The sequence below is a fragment of the Serinus canaria genome, chromosome 17 (assembly GCF_022539315.1).
Source record: "Serinus canaria isolate serCan28SL12 chromosome 17, serCan2020, whole genome shotgun sequence".
Taxonomy (NCBI): domain Eukaryota; kingdom Metazoa; phylum Chordata; class Aves; order Passeriformes; family Fringillidae; genus Serinus; species Serinus canaria.
Genome location: NC_066330.1, coordinates 1,722,455 through 1,741,390, shown reverse-complemented (window position 1 = coordinate 1,741,390; position 18,936 = coordinate 1,722,455). Strand labels below are relative to the sequence as shown.

The 18,936-nt window shown below is 40.3% G+C and overlaps 1 protein-coding gene across 1 annotated transcript in view; it reads right to left on the bottom strand.

Moving 5' to 3' along the window:
- The window catches only part of TTLL11 (tubulin tyrosine ligase like 11), a 35,776-nt gene that overhangs the window by 14,949 nt on the left and 1,891 nt on the right, over positions 1 to 18,936 (bottom strand). The window contains 5 exon segments of the mRNA XM_050980899.1: positions 6,460 to 6,578; positions 7,097 to 7,192; positions 7,751 to 8,326; positions 13,333 to 13,466; positions 14,786 to 14,882. Coding sequence (XP_050836856.1) covers positions 6,460 to 6,578; positions 7,097 to 7,192; positions 7,751 to 8,326; positions 13,333 to 13,466; positions 14,786 to 14,882 — 1,022 coding nt within the window.

Genomic DNA, 18,936 nt, shown 5'->3' with positions numbered 1-18,936 from the left:
TGGACAGCAGAGCTGAGCCCCAGCCAGAGCTGCTGGGACAGTGCTGAGGGACAGAAACTGCATCTCAACCTGCCTGAAACCAGGCTCTCCTACCACCAAGACTCACTGACAATTTCTAATTAAATTACTGAATCCAAAGATGTATTTAGACCTCCATGTTCATTTTGATGCCACATGGAAAGAGATGAAGCAGCCCCCCTTTACTCCTGACCTCCCTTCTCTTTGGGCAAACCTTGGACATTACAGCAATCCTATAGCTGCACTACAAAAACTTGAGGGAAAAGACATCATTTTCCTTTTCTCTGCACTTTATCACAAAGGCTTTCTTTTTATGTAAGAATCATTGTAAGAGGGAAAAAGGAAAAAGAAAACCAAACCCTTCTTAATGATCAACTTAAAATGTAATATGGTGTGAATATCTCAGAGATGTAATTGTTAGAGCATGTTTTGATACATTCAGATGTTGGGAAAATTCAGGTTTTATGGAGACACAGGTCACATTCCTTAGCTTATCTCCCTTCCTTCCTCTACTGCTCACAAGAGAGAAAAAAGAAAGAAAAGAGATGTCAATAAAAAACTAATTAGATTAGCTGCATCTCAAAACACTGTGATTCAAGTCTAATTGGCCAAAGGAGTCTCCAGTCCCAGTTTGATAGCACAGACCCAGAGCTGGGCTCACCCCAGAGCCAGGGGCACTGCACACACCAATTACTGCTAAAGCACACCATGGGCTTGGGCCAATTAATTCCACAGTGCTGAAAATGAAACCTTTTCAAGTCCTGCAGCCCATATCAGTTCTTGTCCATTAAAATTTCCAAATGAGCTGGGCCTGTCATCCACTCACTTGCTGAGTACACTGTAAGCACTTCCAGCTGTCCCTCAATACAGGGTCATTGCAAGAGATTCAGGGTAAGACTGAATTCACTCTTTATGTGCAAGTTAAAGTACAGCCTGTCCAGTCAAGATGTGAGTGCTTGGAATACAGTGTGTGAGCTAACACAGACCTGCTTGCAAAACTGGACTGTGAATAACAGCACTTTTTGCAGTGGTGAAGGCTCAAATAGGAATAATCATAAATTAATCTGTATCTATGCAAGGGAGGTGGTTTTAGCTATTTTTAAAGAAATATTATTACCCATTATTACCCATTTTTAGTCAATTAAAATGTTTCAGATTATATTTCAGATTGTAGCCACTTAGAAAGTAAAAGATCCATCATCACATTTAATTATCTTTTCTGTGCTGGGACTTCTGCCACTGCACATTCAAATTATTTGCCAGTGTTCTGCACTCAGTAGTGGTTTTTTTGTTGTTGTAGTACAACATAAGTGGCTCTTAAAACCAATGTAGAACTGTTCTGTCAGTCAAGCACTACCAGATCCTTCCCTTTATGGAGGGATAGCTCACACTGTAGTTCATAGAATTTCCAATAGAGCCTGTCCTAATCAATAGGAGAAAGGTTAAATGCTCTTAAGGATGTAGCAGATAAATAATTGGAAAAGCAAGAACAGAGAGCAAGGATCAAGATACCACAACATCTGCTTCACAAAACTGAAAAGAGTCATTGAGGCAAGTTCCTTGAGCAGGATGAGAAATAGCAGTAGAAATAAATACTCTCAACTACAGAAAAACCAAGTTAACATTTCAGTAATCTGAACTGAAGGAACATTGACAAACATCACATTTAAAAGTCTCCCTCACATGTCTAACTCATCAAAAGCTGCCCAGGCTAATGTAACAGACAGGAATTGATAGTGGAGCTGGCAGATTGCCTGATGAAGGACTGAACCAGAATGCCCTGTAGGAAAGAGAAAGGGGCTAATTCAATGTGCTTCCAAAGGGCTTTGGCAGAATGAGCCTCAATATGAACGCTGGGTCATCTTGACTGATGGAGAAAAGAATTGTGTCAGCCTTCAAAATGAACCAGAGGAGAAAGATCAATCTCAAGAAAGCCACACATATGAATTTATACAGTCTCAGGCAGAAAGAAGGCTTGGAGTGAAGAGGTGATGCTTGAGAGGCATTTGAATAGCTGCAAACCTGAGCAGACTTGCAGGATGCAGGAATCAACCAAAAGCTCTGGCAGTCAGCCCATAAAGTCAATTAGCAAATGGAAACCCAAACACTGATATTTCCATAGCTGGGTTTATTACAAGCTTATGTTGATAGGCACTAAACTCACTCCATATAATGCAAAAGGCACTGACAGCCCTGAGTAATGAATCCCTGAGGAACAGAACACAGTTGCTCACAGCAGCAGAGAGGAAGATGCATTACAGCCAGCCTGAAGAACAGTCATTATTTCCTGATTTTCAGTGATAGCTGCAGCACCAGCACCCCCATCCAGCCTCTCCACATGTCTGTGCACTGAGTTTCTGACCCTCTTCAGCCACCCCTGTCACCCAATCATAACCCTACACTGCGGATAGGGAGATAAACACAGTAATAAATGGCAAGAATGACTTTATCACCAACACCATCTAGGCTAATCATACTCTCGAGACATCTCTGCACAGTGGATTTTCATTTTTCCATTAAACATGACTCTAACATCAGGGGAGGTTATGAAACTGAAGAAAAATATCTGGAAAATAAATGGAATACATCTGAACAGGTGATTTCCTGACTTTCCTTAAAAAAAGTACAAAATTGCTCCTAAACATCAAGAAATTAAAACAGCATTAGGATTTGAAAAACGTCTTTGGAACATACAAAAGAATGACCAGAAATTAATTCATGTTTTCATTAAATACAGATCCCATTCTCCTCCTAGAAACTATTCACTTTTTCCTCTATCATGGAAAGGAATCATTTCAAGAGCTAAAGTTGTGTAATCAACACAGTGGAAAAAATGAACCACCCTGTTTTGAGCAAGAGGAAGATCTTTTGTGCAGCAATTTCTAAAAAAACCTTGTTTTGACTGAATGTCTTCCTAACACCAAAAGAATAAAATAAAAAAGTCAGTCTGACAGACATTAATATTTACAGGGTGCTCACAGAACAGAGTGACATTAGCCAGTGTTTGCATGCTGATCTTGCAAAAATGTGAGAGCAACCACATTGGGGTTCTTCCTGCTCAGGAAATTAGTTAATGATATTTGACATTTTCTAGAGCCACAGGACCCAGAGAAGAGAATTGTGCCTGACATCTTTTAAAAAGAAGGGGAAAAAAAATCAGAACATCACAAATAAATTTCAAGGCTGGTTTCAAATGGAAAAAAAGCACTGCAGTGGCATGTACAGAGAATAGCACCCACGAAAAGATAAACTAGCAATGAAACAGCAAGGCTGTGCTAGGTAATAAACCAAAAGCATTCCGTTTGGAGGGCACAGGGAATTGATTGTTTTTGTAACAGCCATAGATTAAATTACATTTCATTTCCAAAGTGTTTCAATTCTTTCTTCTGTCAATGGCTATTTCAGAGCTGAATAAAAGTCATTATATTACTTAGGGGGGCGGCACCTTCATCATCCCTAGCAGGGAAAAAGCAGATTTCATTCCATGAGCCATAAACTCGTATTTCTAATGACACGCATGCCATAGTGCCATGATTTCTTTATCAAAAGAATAAAATGGTTCTTTTCTGTCTTGAAATATGTAAGAAACTAGGCCTGGAAATGCAAGAGATCACACTAGGACACAGAGTAAACAACAGCAACTGAAATACAAAGGAGTCCTTATTGCTGGAGTAATTAGCATTAATAAACCAGGCCATAAATATTTCTGACAGGACAGGAAAGCAGGTCATTAGCACTTTTGGGATGATAGAAATGTTCCTCCTACAACATGCTGAGCACTCCTGCTCCAAATGATCCTGCCAGCTTGCCTTTATACCTCCAAACATCTGACATCCAGTGGAGAATACACAGCATTTACATGAGACTGAGACTCCTCTTTGCTCCTCCAATTTAATGCTATTTGAGGAAGAATAAATTGCTAATAATTAAACAAACAGTGAAACTAAAACCTTTTTACTACTATCAAGATTTCAAATTAGGCACAGAAAAATAGAAGTTTGCAAAGCCTTTTGAAATGGATTTTCTGTTGGAGGCACAACATACACAATGATTTGCATCAGTGATTATCTTAATTAAACTGCTGTTTACATAAGTAACGTTGATTTACTTTACATGTTGTTTGGTGTCATTAGACCATTCACTTAATTGTGCAAATTTCCTTTAGCTGAAGCCTTCTCCCACCTTCAGCAGGCTGTGAACAGCACCTCTGGTGTAAGGAGTGAACCCAGAGCAAATTTAATAATTCCTACTCAAGCTTCAGACAAGTTTCAGTCCCACAAATCACTGGGTTAGCTCCAGCATGTCAATGGCCTGGATGTTTGCCATCATCTGCTCAAGCCTTAAAACCCATGAGGACAGCACTGCCACACAGGCAGAGCAAACATCAGTACCTGCCATGAGATTTTATTAAATATTTTCATTTCTTAATGATGAGTGAAACTTGAGTTCCACAGAAGTGACTTAAAACTAGGAAAAGGTCACTTCTGCTGTGGAAGAAAAGCCACCATGTATATTTCATTCCATTGATTTGAACATGTATCAATGCAGATTTTCAATCACTAATTGCTGGCAGTGCCAAGACAGTTACTAGCAATCCCTGAATGTAAGACTGGAGTTGTGTTGGAAAAATTAAGAGATATGTATGGAATGATAAACTGATCTAATTCAGCTTAACTTTTTTTTCCAATATTATACATCACATGATAGGAAGGAGGAAACCAATATCAAAACACCATGAAGATGAGGGAAAATTAAACTAAAAAAAATTCTGAGCTATTAATCCTTCCTGATAATGAAGTACTTCAGGATGACTTCTAAAACTCACTTTCATTTAGATGCCTCATTTATTTTAATCTGGGAGATAATTAGAAGGAAATCAAATTCTCCACAGCAGAATATTTACCTGTGATGCAGCTCAGACTTCTCAGTATTTCCCCTGTGTGTTCAAACTCTATGTTATATATATTGCTAAAACCTTACTGAGATTAATGCCTGTTACTTAATTAGCATCCAAATTTGAGTCTGTGAGGCTTGCCACTGGTTAGCTGTCAGAACAGCAGTTCTGTCAAATTGTTTTTTCTGTCAATAGGCCAAGTTTTGGTCAAGAAGTTCCACACAGTGTCCCCAGTTCACCAAAAAGCACTTGGAGGCAGAAGGGGGAGATGTCAGGGGTAGGATGGGCAGCTGTCCCAGAGCTCCTGCAGATCCCCACCAGCAGGGCCCAGGGCACTGCCCTGGCCAGGCTGACTTATGGTGCACACACCAATATTCATCTCCAAGGTGCTCTGTTAACCAGATCATCCTGGAAGGAAATGATGAATTCCTGCTGTGAAGAGCCAGTGGTTTATCTCATCACCAACAAATCCTGATAGAAATTATTTAGCACTCTAAATGTATCAGAGAAGAATCCTCAGCTGAAGGAGCCTTCCCCACACACTGGCGTCCTCTAGCAATTTATTTGTAATTATCATTTGCCTTTTTTCCATATATAATATGAAGTTAATGAATGCCTGACATAACTTCAGCAGAAAAAACCACCATGACTAGTTACATAATTACAGGTTAAAAAATGATCTTTTTCAGCTCCATGCACTGAAGTAATCTTTAAAGGTAGAGGTTAAGTACAGGCAACACAGAGTATAAATTGCTTTGCAGAGTGTTCTGTACACTGACCACAGCAACTTCTCTGTGTGGCACTGCCTTTGAAGGAGGAGTTTGATCTCATAATAATATTGCAGTAATACAGAACTTGTTAGTATTATCAGTCATGTCTTGTTCATGGGCCTCTGTCTACATAAGGACAGCAAATTTGCACTTGAAATCATTACAGAATGTGAATAACATTTCAGGTTACTACTAAGTGCCAAGAGAAGAGCAAAATGGACACTTTAGCATGGAGGCAGACCTATGAGCAAGAATTTCTAGGGAAAAAAATAAGAGAAAAAAAATCACCCTTTCATGTCTTCAAGAACTGCTTTAAATGAAGTGTTTCATCAAAAAAAAAAAGATATGATTTCTCTCAGCCTGATCCCACCACAGGCATTCCTGTGCAAGCTGCTGCAGGCAGTTCTCATTTCTAGATCACAGATTTAACTCTGTTTATTATCACAGATTAAGGAAGCAATTTTTAAATACAATATTCATACTTTTCAGCTCCAATGGGGCAATTCATTCAGAGTAATTTGTGACTTTCAAGCAAATTAATACCCAAATTTATGTCTCGTTACTGTTTTGAATAAAAACGAAAGAGGCCTCAAGAGGAAGTGTAAATAAATAAATCTGGGTTTCTAAACTGTTTGCACCAGGGAAACTGGTACATCCTGGGAAACTGGAACATCCTGATTTACTATCAACTTGTGCATCTTCTCAGGGAAAAACAATCTTATTTTTCTATTTATTGCAAGGCACTGATGCAAAACCAGGGACAATCAGCAGACTTACTGAGTATCCTTCCTCTTCTTTTTCTGAGGGTCCATCAGCCGCAGAGTGTCTCTGATGACAGCAACTTTCACTTTTTCATCAACAGGGCTTGGGACATTTTCAAATACTCCAGGAGAAAGCTTTACATCACAGAGGGATACAGTTATTCACTACAGAGCTAAGGGTGATTTATTCCACATTTGCTGAAACTCCATGTGCTTCATCTATATTTTAAATGCACGATGATGGATTACAAAATACTTCTTCAAGGATGCACAAATACCTGCACATTTTCAGTATGTTGTTACAACAAATTCCTCTAGTAAACTGAAATATTATAAATAAGATTGTTGCTGATGTTATCATTTATATTATGTATACAAACATGAAAAAAATTATTAACAATCCCCTAAACACAATTAACGACTGCAGGAGATGGTGAATAAATGCATCTATGACAGAGATGATGGAGAGCTTTCACAATTCCAATAAGTCATATTTCCTATGTATAAGATTAGCAATGATTTCAAAGCAGAAAATTACTGAGAACCTTGGAGGTTTCATATTAGCAGACAGCTTTCATCTTTCAAACATGGAAAAAAGCCCAGAAAACCCAACCTAAGCAATTTCATTCCAGTATCACATTGAGAACTCTTACCTCTTGCTCATGTTCTATTCTCATGCTGGGGTTTGCATTTACTTCCAGTAACACGGGCTTCAAGTCTTTCATCAGGAGAATGTCAAACCCTAAAATCTGTGCATAACAAGCAATATGTCACTGCAGTTCTACTCAGGGTGTTCTACAGGACACAGTGTTTGTCCATATGGCAACACTGAGGAGGAGTAAACATTTGAGGGGCAGAGAAGAAGTAACTGAGAACCTGTCCACAGCGCTGAATACCTCCAGAAGCCACTTGGCTCCCATAGCAATGGCTCCTTTCACAGCACCCCCATCCCTGAACACTGCACCTGCCAACATGGAATCTTGGCACCCATGATGAGGGGGGTCTTGAAATTGCCAGGATCTAAACTGTGTTAGGAACCTGCAATGCTTCACTTCTAATATGTAGAAGGTGGAATCTGGAGTGAAAACTGTCACTAACAAACTACAGCCATTGAAAATCCTCTGCATCTGCTTAGGGCTGGCAGTAACACAGCTCAGGAGACTGAGGTTTGACTTGGGTGAGGAGCTCTGAGCTCCCACCAGTGAGCAGCACCATAACTAGAGAAACCTTTCAGAAAAAGCATTAACCACCTAGAAAATTAATCTATGCATAAAGTAACTGCATTTCTGGCAGGAATCCCAACTTACCTGGAAGCAAGTTGGCCCAGGCTTTCCTGCTGGTATGTCAGACTGATAGTAAACTTTCAGTTCTGGTGTCAGTGCAATAATTGTTTTAATCACCAATGAAATTATATCTGACCACAGCTTTTTGACATCAGCTCCTCTGGAAGACAGTCTGCAGAGAATGCTTGAAAAAGTCCTCTTGCTGCCAGTGTTTGCACTGGCAGAATGGATGAAATTCCCACTATGGATATTTAGTGAATAGTTGGTTAAGTGCATAAAAACCTGGTGCAAATTTTTGAGAGTGGGTTCTTGATAGGGCTCTGTACAAAATCTAGAAAGTCCATCTTTGGCTATATAAATCTCTAAGGGTTCTAAGGACTTCAGCAGGACATAGAGGCGAATATCAAATTTCAGTTTGTCCACGAGCAGTGGTTTGCAGATGTACTCCTGCACCACAGCTGGCCGGCTCTGGATGCTCCCTGTCAGCCTGATGTCACTTGGGTCTTTGATGAGGTAGATTCCATCCCCCTGGCAGCCTCCATCAGGCTTTACAATGAAAGTGGGCTTCCAGGACGGATTGCTGTCCTTCATCGTACGAACCTAGAAGGAAAAGCATTACAGTGACTGGGGAAGGGGAGAAGGGCTGGCCCTGTGAAAGCCAGTCAACAACAAAAAAAATTAAAATAGCATGGATACATCACCAGAGTAATAAACAGCATGCAAAAAAGGCAGAAGATGAACAGTGCTGACAAGCACAAGGAGAAACAAAAAAGCATGAGTAGGGAATTACTAGGACAGATAAAAGGTCATATTATTTAACAAGCCACTGTATAAATCATTTCAGGAACTTCTTTTTAATGTTCTGTTCCAATTTACAGAAGGAAATGCGGTATATCTCATGAGATCCATTGTAGTAGTCACTAATGTATATGAAACTGCAAAGTTAAACTTTCATGCTGCATTTTGAACAACTACTGACAATCATTAACTTAAGGAAAGGTGCCTTAGTACTGAGGTATGAATGCAAATACTACCTGAAGGAAAAGTGAAGCAAAACTTTGTCACTAACAATACCTTTTTGCACCATCAGATACTCATTGTTAATAAAACTGGGGAATGCTGAACCATGCACAGGTAGAACTATGTCACTGACACATCTGCTGAACATCAGAGCTTTCGTGTTACAAGTGTATTTCCCACTACCTAAATAAATTCTAGGTTATTTATTACTTGTACAGCAGAAGTCAGAACTGCACACATGGGAATGCCTCAATCAGAAATGAAATTGAGGAAGAAAGGGGAGCCCTAACAAAGCAAGCAGCTGAAGAAATGCAGGATGCAGGCTAGCAGGTTTATCAGCTACTCATGGCATTCAGGACAATAGAGCACTCAAAGCCTCTTCCTCCCCAAACAGAGGGATGTCCCAGCACTGACCACTCCTTTCTTGCACTCCCACATTTTAGGGCCCCACCTGCAGCTGCTCTCCTTCTCCCTGCAGCCAGGCACATGCTGAGCCCAACTGGAGATCTGGTTTTACCCTGTGGCTCACCAGCAACAACTGCAGATTGACTTTTAGAAGCCTGAGGACAAAAGCTAACAAAGAAAAGAACAAATCAGTTGCCACCATCAGCCCTGGAGAATGGAAGATGAAAAAATCAGCCCACAGGAAAAGGCTGAGCATGGTCAGATCACTGTGAGAGCAGCAACCTCTGCTGTAACATCAGGCTGCTGACCCCCAGCTCTGTCAGCAGTGACATTCCCAAGGCCTCAAGGACTTCTGGCTCTACCCCACCCAGTTATTTATTTCACTCAGAGTCACACTGCTAAGAGCTGCAGCAGGAATTCAAGATCCATTATCCAGACTAGGATTTTTCTCGTGGACAGGTGTCACACTGACTCAGTGAAAGATCCTTCTGCAAAATAGGTCACTCTGAGAGATAAACCCCTCAGTGGAGGTCAGGCTTACATAAATGGCATGTGGATAAATAGGTCCAAGTAGATCAGCAGGCCTAGATGAGCAAAGAAGGAAAGCAGGATTTATGTCCTAGTCTTTTTAGCACTATAGAATAATCTTCCCCTGATGTGACATTACCCTGCAGAGCAGAGGAGTTCTCTGGTTCACTGTTGTTAAAGTCAGCACCACGGAGAGACACCTGGCTAATCTGAACCCTGTGTGACCAAACACACCCTCTGGGACTCCTGTTGAACACACAAAGTGCCAGTTGTGTTCTCCTAGAGCAGAAAATAGTGAAGAATCTCTGAGGCACCAGGAGGAAGAATCTGCCCCCAATCCCACATCTGCTGCTCACCCCTCAGGCTGCATCTGCTCAGCTCCAGCAGCACCTTTCCAAAGGAGATAATGCTTTCCAAAGGAGATGATGCTTTCCAAAGGAGATGATGCTTTCCAAAAGAGATGATGCTTTCCAAAAGAGATGATGCTTTCCAGGGACTATTGCTGAAGATGAAAAAGAACCTGCCTTTCAAAATATTGCATTCTAACAATCACTGGTCTCTGAGAGCTCTCTTAAAATAAGAAGCAAATAATTTTCTCCATCAAATTCTATTCCATTTTTTTAAATTGACTAAAAGGACTGGATATTATTCAGGTTTTCTAGTCCATCAAAACCTACACATGGCAGACAAAGATAGGCTGGTAGGGAAAGGGGGAGTAGTAATCCAGACTCAGCCTCAGTCTGTTTTTCAGCAGATTTACTGTCTTGAAGAAAACAGATGGTTTCTTGATCTTCAAGGAAATTCCCAACAGTCGTCTTCAAATTCTCTGCAATCCCCTCAACTATATTCTTTCAAATTCTCATTATGAGGGGGCTTGTCCAGACTTAGAAAATTCAGTCATGTAGGAAAATGAGTTTATATTAAATGAGATATTTCTGTGTCCTTTGCTTGACAGAAGGAAATTACCTTTAAAAAACATGTTAACCATTCACAGTTAACAGCAAGAGAAGAGCTGGTGAAAATCTGCAGGCTTGGCTTTCACAAGGAAACACGGGCTGAATGAATATAGTATTCTGGAAAAAATGCATATAATGGGCTATAAGATCTGACAGCACAAAGACTGGAATATTCATGCCTATGACTAAGAGGTATCCAAAAGCTAAAAACCTGATTAAACCACCAAAAATATGCTGTGCTGGAAATTAGACCATCCAAATTAGATTGTTATTAAAAATTAATCACACTGGCCTATTCATCATCCTCACAGACAACACAAAGAAGGAAGTATGAGAACAATCACAGTCCTGGTTTGAATCCCAAGCCAGTTACTCTTCAGAAATTGGGATTTCATGTTAGAAGTAAGTCCTTAGCACAAACATTCCAAGAGATTCTTCACTGCTAGTGAAGGAGCAATGACTGTAGCACCTGAGAGATTTGCTTATCTGTAATTCATCTTTTGTTATAGTGACATGTTAGTACAAAACATTTTAGAAAATAAGAAATTGGTGAATATTGAGAATAGCTAAATAGATATTTACTGAGTAAAATGAACTTTTAAGCCTTTGATGAAAACATCTATCACCATCTCATTTCAATACAAATGACACTAAGGGAACCCCTTTTTGTTGGTATTTCCAGTATGAAGCTCATCCACCACAACTCCAGTGCAGTTTTCTCAATTACTGGCTTTCAAAGCACAGAAGATTAATATTAGATTACCTGTAGTGTTTTCTACCTGAATCTAGGTATGAGGGAGAGCTGACAGCATCTGATTTCATTAATAGATTTGTATGAAAAAATTCACTGTCATGATTGCAGAAGTGAGGCACAAAAAAGATATTTGAGAAATAAATTGTTTTGAAATTTCGAAGTGCATCAGCAGAGGCAGCAAAATTTAAACTCTCATGGAGTTTTTCTTTCAATAATCATTTCTGTTACAGGCAAAATCTCACAGGTGTTCATTTCTCATCCAGCCCTTTGCAACAAAATCCTGCACTACCAACAGCACCAAACCATCTTCTCATGTCTAACCTACACCTGCACTGACACAATCTGACTTTTGATAATTAACATATTCCAGAGTGTTCCAGCTCCTCCAGGGACACATCTGATATGCAGGCACCACCAAAGCTCTCCCCACTTGTCTGCTGTGAACAAGCTGAAATGCAGGCTCAGAGAGCTGACGGTTTTGGCAGCATTAGGGTTGCAAAGCAAACAAAACCACATATGAACAAATAAACAACAGAAAAGACTGGAGAACTCCTGCTGAGAACTCACCAAACTGCAAGTGAGAAGCTCTCTGAACCTTTTATGGTCCCCAGGGGGTTTGGAATGTTTTGGGTTGTATTTTTTCTTGTTCTGGAGGGGTTACACTCCAAACTTGTGTTAAGTAGAACATAAACTCTTACAACATAAAATATAATGTTTGATAACAAGAACTATGCTTTTCTCCAACACAGATGGAAGAACATATGCAAAGGAAACTCCTAGGAGTGTGTTAGTGGACATCTGTTCCTCTTGGAACACAAGCGGCAGCGTTTGCAGAGTGGGAGCAGAGCAGCGTTAACTCGCAGTGCCACCTGGTGCCAGCTCACAGCGGAGCGTGGCACCTGCAGCTCAGCCCGGCCCACACTGCTCCCTCCTCACCCTCTGCCTCATCCCAGCCCCACTGCACCCTCCTCACCCTCTGCCTCATCCCAGCCCCACTGCACCCTCCTCACCCTCTGCCTCATCCCAGCCCCACTGCACCCTCCTCACCCTCTGCCTCATCCCAGCCCCACTGCACCCTCCTCACCCTCTGCCTCATCCCAGCCCCACCCTCTGCCTCCCAGCCATGTGCACTCATCTACCTGGCCTTGCTAAACTGCTTGGGTTGTTTACGCTCCTTTTACAGACTGTCTTACAGCAGTGACCCAACCTACTTAAAGATTAGCTATTAAAATATGTTAAAGAATTCGACTGGATTATGGATATGGTAATTAGCTAAGAAGTTACACCCAGTGCAAAAGTCTGTTAAAGCCCAGACCTCTCTTCTCTCATATTTCCAAGCACAGCATACTCTAGGATGCAAGAACACCCTGGGCGAGTCAGACAGGGTTAAACAAACACACATCATATTTAAAAATATTTGTAATAACAGAACCAAACAGCAACACACAGCATAACTCTTAAAAAAAAAAGCTGAAAAATAATGGCATTTTATTACATTCTGAATATTTAAACAAAAGAGCAGTTTGACGTGAGATGGTGTGAGTGAATTTAACGATGAACAAAGCAAAATGCTCTTCAGAAGGGTTTGGGTACAACAGACCAGGTGGATTAAAATTATTTCAGTGACAATGAACCTGGTGAAGCACACTACAACCCACACTGTACTGGAACCTCCTTAGGCCAGCAGGAAATACAGGGAAAGGGCTGATGCTTCAAGGTTCAATTTTCAGACACCTCTCCTGGGCACAGCAGAGTAAGAGATTTGAAGTTTATTCCAGAAGAAAACAAACAAAGCTTACATCCACACATCCAGACCGTGACTGGAAAAGATGTCATCCACATGCCCAGGTGTGGCTTTAAATAATCTGGTAGGTATAGAAGACTAAAGAATGACATGGATGACAACATCCAACAAGTGACAGTATTCTGAGTCAGTTCTGTACCTCAGCCACGAAGAGAGGCAGTTCCTCTGGCAGAATCCAGGAGCGAGGGTAGAAGTTGTATTCCAGAGGAAAGAGATCTCGCATGGTTCTCATGGCCCGGCTCAGGGTGATTTTCCGAACGGTCTCCGTCATGCCTGGGAAGGGAACAAAGTTACAAAACCCCTCACTGCAGCCTCCTCCTGACAGTAAATGAATCATTTCAGAGTGTCATTACTCTCCTGCTGGGAAGGCACTCTGGTCATTGCTGTCAATGAAGCTGAACATGAGATTTAAATCTGACATGGTAATTGTGGCATTGCCCTGCCATAGTTACAATTGTATGCCTTTCTGTATAATATTAGAAAAAAATTAATTATCAAAAATATAGCTCAGAATAAAAGACAGCTTTAGTCAAATACTTACTAGTGCCTTTGCCATAATCCAAAATTATTTTTCTAATCTATCATTCCAGGAACAGGTACAAATGTAACTTAAATGTAATCAACCTCTTTGGTTTACTTTGCAGTTATTTAAGTATCTGTATCACAAACAGGTTATTTTGTGAACAGCCAAACAAACATTTGCTGAAGTCTTATGTCCATTGGGAATGTGGCTAAAAAGATATTTTTCTGGGAAAGGTTCTGGTAAAACCCTGCATCAAATTAGCACAACATTCCTGGAAATCAGGTCTAGTTCAGAAGGGCTCTGGTTTGATTCCTGTGCAGCCACTTGTTCACCAGGTAGAAGCCGAAACACAGACAGGTAACATTCATTTAACATGGATTTAAACCATCAGAAAACAACAACACCATCCTACACCTGAGTGGGAACTTCCCTCAGGCAGGAGGAAGTCAGGGTAAATAAAGCCTGGAGTTCAATAGCTGAGGTTCTTATGCTCACAGCACACTAACAGCAGCCATAAATCTGAAGTAAAGGGCTTAGATAAGTCAATACCTAAGCTCTTAGCTCTTATTTAGAGAGATCTCAACAGGGATTAAATGAGAAAAAAAGGAGCTTAAAAAAATAGAAGAGTCATCATAAGATGAGGACTGACATGAACTCTTCAATATTAAAAAATCCATTTAAGGAATTCTGCTCTGAGCTTCTCCCTGAGATAAGCCAGACTATGAAACAAAACAGATTCTTTCCACTTTGAATCAAAACCAAATCCAAAGATACAGCACTGTTATCAGTGCCAGATAACAGTCAGTAATTGCATACTTCACTTAAATTATAGCCTAATACTCTGCTTTTTCCTAACTTCCTGTGTATGAAGTATTCTTCTCCAAAACAAATTTCAGTTCAGAAATTGTTCAAGACACCCACTGTGATATTCCCACCCCTCACCAAACCCAGCAATATGCCAAATTTACTATCAGCTGATTAGGCAGACAATTGACTTTAAAAACCAGAACTAGGTCCAATAACCCTGTTTTCAAAGCATTTGTTTGAACTAGAAAGGGAAGTGAAGTACCTGGAAACTTGTTGACCTGCCCTGAGAAGATGTTGCTGTCATGGAATGACACCCCGTGCCAGTAGATGTCACACGGAAGGCGGCGGCCAAACGGAAACTGCAGAAGAGAGAGAGCAGACAAGTTTTGAGCAATCTGGGAATATCTCCTCATTCCTGTCTGGTTTGAACACTCATCTGAAGCATAAACCACTCAAGAACAGTCTTCTGACTGTCAAAAGAAAATGCGCTCTGTATATTGGTTGCAAAACTGAGAATATTTGGATCAGCTCAAAGACTTTAAACGAACAAACCAGGAGAGGTTTTTAAAAACCAAACCCAAATGACTGAGGCACAGCTGTAGTGAGAATCCCTGAGCTTCTGATCAACCACAATCAAGTTATAAAGTGGACATCCAAAGCAGGATATTTAATAGCAAGAAGTGCATTATTCATTCATGTATATCCAGTTATAAGTATTAATTTCTGCAGTATTAATTCCTTTCTGGTACTAATAGCTTGTAATTAAAATAAAAGCTTGCAATTCAATTAATCATTTGTTGAGCATATATATTCCCACTATCAAGAACTGAGGTGATTATTCCAACAATATTAAGTACTCCAGGTTCTCTTCCCATTCACGCATGATTTCACTGTAAATTGGAAAACTGTAGTTTATTTTCTATTATCAAAAAGATCACCTTTTTTAAGCAGTCTGAAGAGCTCAGAAGCAGCACTGCCAATTACTGAGAGCAAGTTTCTAATAGTAGTAAAGTGGTTTATAAAAAACCCAATTAGTTTTGTGCAAAGAAGGTGCTCTTCTTTTTCACGCTTGTTCTCTTTGACACGGCCCCATTTATCAATCCAAAAAACCCCATTTTAGCTGCAGCTCCATGAAGATGCCATTTAACTACCATATGGAATCCAGGCACAGGAATAGCTTCTATTACTAGGCTACATCTTTTTCAAATAAATCTGCTATATTTAGCATTTTAGGACACATTTGCATTAAGTATCTACCACCCTCATCACCCAGTGCCATTTACTTATTGAAAGAACCACAGTATTTTGCAGAAACTTCTTGTTCTTGACTTGATATGTAATTTTTCTTATTTTAAAACATTTCTTTATGCAGTGGATCATTTTTCTTTGAGCATGACAGAAAAAAAGAATTGCATAAACCTTTTGAGTGCATTACTTTATTTGCTACTTTAATTAAAATTTCAGTTCCCTCAGTAAATAGCCTTGAAAAATTAATTTAAAATGCTAATTGAGCAATGCATCCTTTCTGTTTCCTTACTTGCAGGGATGAGAAACCCAATTTAACAAGAGCCAGTGGATTCTGCACTTATTTCATTATTATTCAGCCTGCAAAATCTGTTTTTGTACAAGTGAAAATTAATTCTGTTGGGCTCTGAAAGACAATCAGTGGCCTTACCCTGTCTCCACTGGTATATCCAGAATACAGATGCAGCATTCGGTCTCAGAGTTCCCTTCCCACTAACACCTGAACAATTTATTTATTTATTAAAAGAAATTGAAATGAAAGGAACAAAATTTGCATTTATATAACACCTTTCATCTACAGAGGATATCAAAGCTCTCTACAAACACTGCATAGAACTCATTTCACAACAGATGAGGAGTGAGCAGCTCTGGACAGGAAGATGGAAGCACTGCACCCTCTTGTTGGAAATTTGGGACAGCACAGCAAGGGCCCTGCTCCTGAGAAATCAAGATTATCTGGATTTATCCAGGAATGGGATCAAACTCACCTTCTGAATGAGCTGGCTGGATTCTGTAACCTCTGCACTGCACTTTACATAAGAGTGGTGTTTGGAGAGGATTATTGGTGCCTCTGGCAGTGCCAGGCAGACATTAATGAATCTTATAATGGGGGAGAGGCCTTTGCACCACATTCCCAGCTCCTAGTGTGGGACAGTGGCTGAAAAAGAAAGGTGGCTGGAGCCATCCTTTTTTAAAATCTTTTAAATTCTTTTTAGTCAGATTTGGGCAACATTTGTCAGAAAAGAAGCAACAAGGAGCCATAAAGAGAATAGAGTTGTTTCCACAGCTTTGACATGATTAATAATCCATCCCAGTCAAATCTGTCTGTCAGGTCATTTTTACCTTTGGATTAGAAGCCAATAACTTAAATTGTCTCACAGGTCACATCAGTCTGTTCCATCATGTTTAATGACAAGTTAAATGACTCGTTTTCCCCTCAGCTTTTCCCAGCATAAAACCTGAAACTCTCCGGAACAGCGAGACAAATGAAACGCTCGGCGCTGGGATATTTGATGCCTAGGACATCTGCTTCTTCCATTTTCCTGGTAATTGAAAGCTTGCTGAAGAAATAATTTATTAAGAGATGAATAAACTCGAGATGCAAGCTCAATTTGTGCGCATTATTTCATTTGGCATATCATGTTTATTTAAAGAATCTGACACGCTGCATCAGACGGTCCAGGAGCTGGCATACGCAGGGGAACTCTGCACTGCTTCTTGGAAGGTCCCCCCACACAGCCCTATCAAACCTGAGGGTTTCATTTACTCAAAATTCCCACAGCTGGAAAAAAATAATTGGGTTTTTTCCTGTCTTTTGCTTCTGAGAACAGAATCTCAATGGTCAGTTTGCTGTCTTGTACTCCTTCACCTGTTCCCCACATATCAGTGCCACAGAATATGTCACCAATATTACCAATGTTTATTCTTCCCTTTTTTGTGGGTCTTCTAATGATATTTACCACATGTCCATTCACTAATGAATAATAAAATAATAAAAAATGGGTATGTGACACTGTAAGAGTGCTATACATTGGATAGAAAAAGTTATGGATCAAAAGGTGCCTACTTGAAAAAGCACATTATATTGTCTCCTCCCAACAAAATATTCCAGCCAACACATCCAGCAGCAAACAGCAGAAATTAAACAAAAGCAAGAACAGGAAAATGTAAAAGTAGAGAGGAAAAAGGGTCAAAAGTATTATACAAGGGATAAGAGTAGAATAGCAGTCCCTGACACATCAGTATTTAAAATACAAGCATTTCATTACTGCTTCCAGGACTTTTTTCGGCATTATTTTCATGGGTCCTGGAAGCAACACCCGTGTTCCCTCTGCTGGTCCTGTGGTAACAGTGCAGCCAGCTCCCAGGCTCTGGCCATCCCTGACAGAGGTCTGAACAGGTATTTTATTGCTATTTCCCTAAACATCTGAATGGGAGAGCTTCCAGAATTACACGTGGCTTGAATAAAGAGTTTTTCTTGGATTTATCTTCTCAATTTTTTAATTTTTTCTCTTCAAACCTTGCCCAGATCTTATTAACCTATTTATAAACTGAAGATACACAGCAATACACGACAGTGACTTGTTTACAGGGAATGAGTTATCAGCCACCCAGATGGGGCAGTCAGGCAGCACAAAACTCTGTATTAGGCCTCTTCTTTACTAAGAGACAAAGTGGCCAGAGGAGGAAGCAACAAACTAAATGAAATATATTGACCCAAGAAAGAGATGGAGGAGAGAGGATATCGAGGGAGACAGGGAACAAAGAGAGATGAAGTGAAGGCAGCAGCAATTGCTGTTGGGAGATGCAAAGCAGGAAGGAAAAAGCTGATTAATGCAGCACAGAGATTCATGAGAGGAACAAGAGCTTGTGGAACAAGTCAATTACTAGGAAAGGCTATCAAGTGCAAGACAAATGCAAAACAGTGAAGTCTCAGGAAACTATAAAGAAAAAATTACCACTAAGTGTGGCTCATTCCCAGCACAATCTGCAAGGCTAACTGATATTAGCGATCCAGAAACCCTCTCTGGAATGGCTCCCCGCCCTCAGAACATAAAACTTAACCCTAAAACCAAAGAAATTAAGTGTGAAGTGCCCCTGCTCTGCATGTCACTGCATAAAACATCGAGCAAGGCTGCTGACAGACACCCCACAGGTGCACTGAGGGCTAAGAGAGGTAAGTGTAGCAGGTTTGAATTTCAGGGCTCTGGTATGTTGTTACTATTTTGCTGTACAAGCAGGAGTTGAGAACTGGGGCGCTGGTGCAAAGCGGTCTTGAAATCCTGCCACTGGATTTAAATAACAAAAATACTGAAATAGAATTTTATTAAGTCAGAAAAGAAGAAAGCACTACTCTTCCTGACACAGAGCATACATATCCTTGTGGGA